Source organism: Apium graveolens, unplaced genomic scaffold (genome assembly GCF_009905375.1).
Source record: "Apium graveolens cultivar Ventura unplaced genomic scaffold, ASM990537v1 ctg5378, whole genome shotgun sequence".
NCBI classification, from domain to species: Eukaryota; Viridiplantae; Streptophyta; class Magnoliopsida; order Apiales; family Apiaceae; genus Apium; species Apium graveolens.
In genome coordinates this window covers 45,357-53,041 of record NW_027418947.1, presented here as the reverse complement: position 1 = coordinate 53,041, position 7,685 = coordinate 45,357, and the positions used below count along the sequence as shown (strand labels likewise).

The 7,685-nt window shown below is 35.3% G+C and overlaps 2 protein-coding genes across 2 annotated transcripts; both read right to left on the bottom strand.

Annotated features, from left to right (window-relative positions):
* Positions 1-3,287: 3,287 nt before the first annotated feature.
* LOC141702619 (uncharacterized) lies at positions 3,288-4,379 on the bottom strand. Its single transcript, XM_074506268.1, has one exon. It carries the CDS (start codon positions 4,377-4,379, stop codon positions 3,288-3,290), a length of 1,092 nt encoding a protein of 363 aa, XP_074362369.1.
* Positions 4,380-4,460: 81 nt separating this feature from the next.
* Positions 4,461-7,122, bottom strand: LOC141702618 (uncharacterized). The gene is made up of 7 exons (XM_074506267.1): positions 7,104-7,122; positions 6,552-7,010; positions 6,190-6,325; positions 5,677-6,047; positions 5,014-5,595; positions 4,903-4,929; positions 4,461-4,801 (listed from the first exon to the last, which is right to left on the bottom strand). The coding sequence occupies exons 1-7, from the start codon at positions 7,120-7,122 to the stop codon at positions 4,461-4,463; spliced, it is 1,935 nt and encodes a 644-aa protein (XP_074362368.1).
* Between the last annotated feature and the right edge of the window lie 563 nt (positions 7,123-7,685).

The window sequence follows — 7,685 nt, the reverse complement described above, 5'->3', positions numbered from 1 at the left end:
ATGCTTCATTAAACGTAGATGATCAAGGTAAAATTTAAATATTGTAAACCAAACTTTTATTTATGTGTGATGACGCTGATCATAGTTATGAAGGATTAAAAATCAAATACATAGATAACAAATGTTAAAAACAGGGTAAAAACATTGTTATGCAATTGAAATTACAAATAATGTCACGTGGACAATAACTGTAAAAAATCATTCAGCCATAAGCAAGATGAAAGCTCTGGAAAATACTCGAAGTTGAAGCATGCTATCAACCTTCCTGCAAGCAAAAGTGACATAAGTATCCTATGTTAGAGTGATGAATAAGGACAATTCCTAGTCAGCGAAAAGCACTTTGGTATATAAGTAAATAGGATGTCTAACATAGGATGCTAGTTATTGTCAATACCTTCTTAATTTTTTTGGCACCAGATTTAGCAGAGCCTGGAGTACCATTAGCGTCATCACCTTCAGAGTACTATACATGCAAAGACGTTTTAATAAAAAAGTCTGCAAATATTAGTATTCAGCATGGAATACTAAAGAGAACTCAAATATAACATAACCGCATTATAATCTCACTTCAAAACCCATGTTGATGGAATAATCTTCGGACATAATCAGAGATTCAGAAGGAGTTGGAGTGTTCATCATTGGTTCATATAAATCATCAGCATAAAAGATGTTATTATCCTCAACAACGTTTGATTTTGTCAGACCGAGCTCAACTGAAATTAGTCTTCCGACTAATGATTTAATCACTTCTGGAAAGGATTTAGAGGAATCCTGAACACAGTTGTAGAAAATAAGAATGCATATGTGGTATAACATGGTGACGCTGCAGCTGTTTTATTTCAACAGTTATTTACCTTATCGTAATCAGGAATCACCTTTGCAGCACTTGTTCCAAGAACTCTTCTAGAAACTCAACATTACAGGAAAATGTCTCATCCTCGGCAAGGACCATGATACGGAACCCTGAGAAAATAGTTAGCTATTTTTTAAAGGCTTTAATTAACAGTATCAAGCCTACAAATATTTCCAATAAATTGAAATATTTAGGTTACCTCTTCGGAGACACGGGAATGTTTCGAGGACATTGGGTACATTTGAATACTGTTCCAATGCGCTCAACCTCGTGGAGACATTTGTTACAGCTATAAAACCACCAATTTGTTTCCTCATCGACCTTAATGATCTTAAAGGTGCATCAAATTCTTTTATGGGGTACGATGAAAATGTAATATTTAACAACAAAAGCAACCATATAAAAATACCATTTCTGAATATTATATAAATGCAATACCTTGAGGTGATCGTATGTCAGATTCTCATCAAGGTCTTTGAGTGACAATTTTTTCAAATAATGTGGGAACCAGTTCAATTTGTTTAGCTTGGAACAATTTGTCTCTTTTCATTATATATCCTTCCTCAAGCAACCTAAACATATTGAAGAAATTAATAAATAGAGCAAAACGTCGATAAGTTAATTTTAACTCTATATTTACTTGTTACCTCTGCCTCATATCATTCATAGATTCATCAGCTAGATTTATATATAGATGAATAGATGGTAATGTACCAATCTGAACATAACCTGTATATGGAAATAAAGTTAATTGTTTAATCAGCAAGAATATAACTGTGTAATAGATTTGATTGCATAAGTACTTACTCATAAATGTAGTCACTTTTGTACTTGTTATAATAGCAATGATCAGTTTTTTGGGATTTCCAGCCATCTCGTTGTTGAACGACACAGCAAGATCACCCCAAACAGTAACTTTGTGGGCATTACTACAAAATAGGTTTAGATATCATATATGTTAATAATCTATTAGAAATATGCGGTGTATATGCATAATTACACTACTGATCAAATATACATATGCACATTACTTTGAATCGCATATTCTAAACTTCACAATGTCCCTATCTCCGTATCGAGTATGAAGCTTGTTCAAACCTTCATACTCCTCCACAACTCCAATAATATCTGTTTAACATAAAATTTATTTACACAATATTAAAGTAGACTGTCTTATAATTGTAGGAGAATTGTTCCATATGAGTTAATTACGATAATATCGAGTTAAAAGAGTGCGTTACCGGACCTATTGTAAATTCAGGCTGCTATTGAGGAAGACATTTATTTGCTTCTGCAAACAAATCTCCCAGGTCTAAAAACTCAAACTTTTGCGAAGGGATCATGCCATCATCATCAGCAGTCCTCAAAGTAGTGGAGCCTATAAATCTGATGCAGAGGGTTGACTACACAGGCTTCAAGTTTCCAACAGGATCTTTAACTACAAACTGGTCAAAAACATAGACACCGCCTTCCACAATTTTCGTGCTGAATCCATTCCAAATGTTATGATAGGCAAAGGCATGAACATGGTTATCCTACATTTAGATAATTTAAATGACATAAATATATAATACTGGAAAAAGAATTGACAGCAAACAACGCAAAGATGAATAAATTTAAAACATACATCATCGTCAAGGAGAATAAGATTGTAGCCTTTCAATGAGTTCGTCTCTAAAGTCATGTTAGCCCACATCCTGGTAACCCTGACCTTAATTTTCAAGTTAATGCCTGTCTTGTCGAGATTAGATAGACGATCAAATGATTCCATTGAAAAAGATCACTATAAGAAGAGCAAGAAAAAAGTTCATTCAAAAATTTAATAACAACTCAGCAGGTAAGATATTTATACATTCAATATTCTAAGAACTGTATAAATCGCTTAAAGAATTGAAGATCTTACAAAATGGTTGAACTCTTGAGAGAAAAAAAGGATGATGCTTAGCAAATGACAAAACTCCTGTAAAAATGTTGAAAATATATTTAACCAGCAAGGCATTAGGGAGATGCCAACAATTTAGCTCGAAATTGATAGTGCAAATCTATTCCTTTAATTGAGAATTAGAGTAATATTCCGGTTTAATTTGCTGATAATTCTTAAGGTAAGTGTTTGATGTGATTATGACAACTAACCAACCTTATCATTTGTGTTTTTTCCAACAGAAAAAGGGAAAACTGAAATCCAATTCCTAATAAAATATGTACAATATATAAACAATTAAGAAAATCTTCCTAATCAAACAGATTATACATATTTTTAATAGACAAAATAATTGGAGATTTATTGTTTATATTATGTTCATAGACGGATGCAGTAAAAAAAAGTGTAACATTTTGGATATTGAACTTACACCATTGATATATCAAACACAATAAATCCAGAGTTAAGAAGGAAATATAGAAAAATGTTACAGGAAGTTCTTAATATGTCATGTCAATTATCTACACTTGGAAGATTGTAAAACACTTCCTCAAAAACTACATTATTTGTAATATATGTGCTAATACCATCACAACTATCGATGAGAATATGGAGGCCTTCAGGTCGTGTCTCTCTGGATATAGCAACATAAATGTGTTTGTGCGAGACAGCCGCTTTAGGAAGGTAAAGCCCAACCGTATCAAGTGATTGTCCCTGACTTTTGTTAATCGTCATGGCATAACATATTTGAATCGGAAATTGAACGCGTTTAAATTCAAACGGCCAGTTCGTGTCACTTGGAATCATCTCAATTCTAGGTATTAGATATTTCGTTCCAACATGAGAGCCACACAAAATCTCACATTCAATAATGTTCTTCCTACAGGATTTCACAATCATTCTTGTACCATTGCATAATCCCATGATCTGGTTTAAGTTTCTCATAAGCATGAGTACAACTCCTACCTTCAATTTTAACTCATGCTTAGGAATGCAAGGCATATTGATAGAGTTTAGATACTCAACTGGAAAAGCGGATCTGAAATCATTATCTTCATCACCTGCATCATCAATTGAATCCTGACTCAGATAAGTGTAAACCATGCCAGGAATTTTTTCAAGTATCGTTGTATTAATCACATCCACCACGATATTGGTAGGTGTGAGTATGGCCCTTGATCTGAGGTATTCATGTGAAGAGATATTTTGTATAAAATCTGGGTACGTCACTTCAAAAAGCTTCTGGATTGGATCTCCAGACGTATGAACGATATATTGATCAGGAATCTTTATTAACATTTCACCAGTGTCTGGACTTGGAGAAATATTGGTTTCTTTGCCATCACCGACAGCAAGCTGCCACTTGCTAAAGTCCGTAATGGTTTTGTTATCCAAATAACTATTTCCTGCATTAAGCCGCATGTTTTGCTTCAATAAAAATACTTCACAGGATTCCCAAAGCTTGGATTTATTGAGGGTAGAGCAGACAACTTCAGCCCTTGACGCTTTTGGAATGACAGGAAGTATCTGCCTAAAATCTCCACCAAAAACAATGGTTATACCACCAAATGGCTTTTTAACTCTGCTTTTATCAATAGCAGACATAATATCTCTCAAGGATCGATCAACGTATTCAAAATCATGAAGATGTTGCATAGGAGCCTCATCCCAAATTATTAAATCAGTTCACTGAAGTAGCTCAGAAATATCAGTCCCGTGTCTTAAACCGGCAGAACAATTTTCATCAAGCTTGAGTGGAATGTGAAAGCGGGAGTGTGCGGTTCTTCCACCAGGAAGCAACACAGCAGCTATACCACATGAGGCAACAGGAAGCACAATCTTATGCTCTGATCGTAATCGACAACACAGTGTCTGCCACAAGAAAGTCTTTCCACATCCTCTACTTCCGTAAACAAAGAAAACACCACCTTTTTTCTGGTTGATATTGTCAAGAATGGAATCATAGACTATCTTCTGTTCATCATTGAGAAGACTATGATTTCTTGTGTGGATTTTCTTCATTTCTTCTATATCATAGGATGTTTCCTCAAGAATTAGTCTATTCTCAGAGTTGGAAAAAAAGCATATCCGGGATATGGCATATCTGGGAAGTTTCTAAGGCTTTTACCAATATCATTCAACAATTTCTCTATCTCTGCAATAAAATTAATAAAACTTGATAACATTAATCCAAACATGGAACATGTAATATGTACAAAGCATTATTAACAACTCATACCTGTAAGAGCGTAATTCTGGATCTCAATATCTGATAGACAAAGGTTTGGATTCTCAGTGAGATGTCGCCTCACAAGAAGAATATCATCTGACATGCATCCCCAATGAGCTTCCCAAAGGCTACGCGGATGAGAGACTGGACTGTATACTAAAATGTTGACAAACATGGCATGTAATTGTGGAGGCATGGATGTATGCGCATTTTCACCTATAGCTTCGTGCCATTGCTGGTCATTCTGGAGGATACCTAGCGCGACACAGGCTTCGTGAAAGGAGTTATAAACATGGCTGTTGACTGTCTTCAAATCATTAAAACATACAACACCTTTAATCCTGAGCAGGAGCATGCGGAGATATAATAGTTCACCGCTAGATGAATGTACTTCAGCAAGCCTACCGATGACATCACCTCTTTTCCTCTGTTTCCAGATACCAGGTTGTGGATTCCATGTAAACTTGCTTGGAAATTCTGAATAGGTTAAATTTGGGGCCTCTACATATGTTTTATTTGCATCAAGCCATGCTTCTAATTTGGTTTTCTTTGTTCCATCATTGTCGAAAACTTCCTGTAGATTTTGTGAGCCTTTAAACGACACATGCTTGTCATTCAGTAGATGTATTGGCAATCATTCAACGGAAGGCCACCGGGAATGGATGTCAAAACCAAATATCCTCCATGATGCTTCAGATGCACAAACATATCTTCCATCCAAGTATTGCTTGACTTCATCAAGCGGCCGTTTCTCAGGAGTGATTGTGGTTGTGCACCCTTTTTTGTTGTTTGTTTTTTTCCTCAGACACATGGTGGCGGTATCATGTCCTTTTAAACAATATTTTAACAGATATTTCAATGATCTGGAGCTGTTACATATCTCCAAAATTGTGTGACATTGAAATCTTATTAGAAGATCTCGATTGTAGGGGACAACATAACGATTATCCAAGTCAATTCCCTTTTTCTTTACGGTAATTCCAGTTTTCCTCCTCTTATAGATGGGAAAGCCACAGTCATCAAAGTATGTGTGAGAATTATACCTGTTAAAAAGGAAAGAACGATGTTTCAATTTAATTAAAATAAATCTAAAAGGAATTTTTTACTAAAAGGTGAAAAATTAAATGTTGTATTCTTCCAGTAGTCTTTGGAAAATTAATTTAATGTAAAAGATCTCAGAATTACCTTTTAGGAAAATGTTTAATACAACGGCCTTTAACCATACACGGAGAATTGACACAGTCAGTGCCACATGGTCCGTGGATCATGTAATTCTTGACAGCTTCGTAACCAACTGGATCAATACTTGGGTCATGAATTTCTGCAGAAACCATTTTATTTATTTGTTCAATTGTTTTGGGATGATCGTTTGGATGCAACCATATTAGCATGCGAGCATGTGGAAAACCACGCTTTTAAAACTCTATGACATGCATTACTGTAATATGAAATTGATGAAAATAATTAAATAAAGCCTTACATACATGTCATATTAAATTTAAATCATAAGCAATTTGATAGAGGAAGAAATCCTGAAAATAGTATACCTCCAATACAACATCCAAAGCAGTTCTTATTTTTTATTTGATCAAGAAATTGGTCAACTTTCATTTTAAATACCCTTGCAACGACGTCGGGTGCATCAACAACATCAACACCAGGTAGAAATTTTAACATCCTCTGAATTTCAGGCCATTTTGTGTTAGTGGTCATCGTAAGGAACAATGATGGGTGTCCAAGTATTCGACAAATTGCCATTGCATCCTTGAAATACTGGTTCATGTATCTTTTACTGCCAGTGAAGGAGGCTGGTAAAATTGTTACCTTGCCGACATTTTCAGGATTGCTGTCACCCTTGTTTAGTGCATCTCGTATGTTGTGGTACATATCAGAACGAATTATAGTCTGGTGACCTCTGATCCAGTCAAGTCTGTATTGCTCAATCACTGTAAATGCGTCAACAACATATTGCTGCCATAAACGACCTCCCAGATGTGGAGTCAAACCTGAATATACATGAGACAATTTCGGAGAAAATTAGAATGGTAGAATTAATTCATATATAAGTGTTCAAATTTAGGTCATGATTTTGAACATACCTTCTGAAGGCCGTATCATGATTTTATAATTGTAATATTCTTTCATCGTGATGAACTCTCTCCCCTTTTTCATCCGGATCTTCATCTTCGGCATTCTGACGTTGTTTCTGATTTTTTTGATTTGGTCTGTTTAAAGGGATTTGACGGTAATATCCGATGTCTCCATGAGGAAAAAGAATAGGATACTGAAGCTGCATAAACCATGGATCAGTTTCAAAAATTCTCTCCAATCCATTGGTTCTCGAATGGATTATTGTATCCCTGCATCCTTTAGCATACTCGTCAGTGACAATCAACCCGACAACTTCATTCGATGGACCAATATGGTTAGGTCGACCAGATGCGGAAGACGAAGATATTAGAACCAATCTAAATTCATCAACTGGATTCTGACTAATTCTTTCATGTGCCATACGAAAACCTTTGACCAAACGATTATGTTTATCCAACATTTGTAACAATGACTCAACAATTTCTTCATCCACGGCATCGCGTCCTCCCTTAACGGCATTTATTATGTTATATACTTCATCTTCAGTGTCATATATGTAGAGTTGACAGAATTTGGGGATCTCACCATCA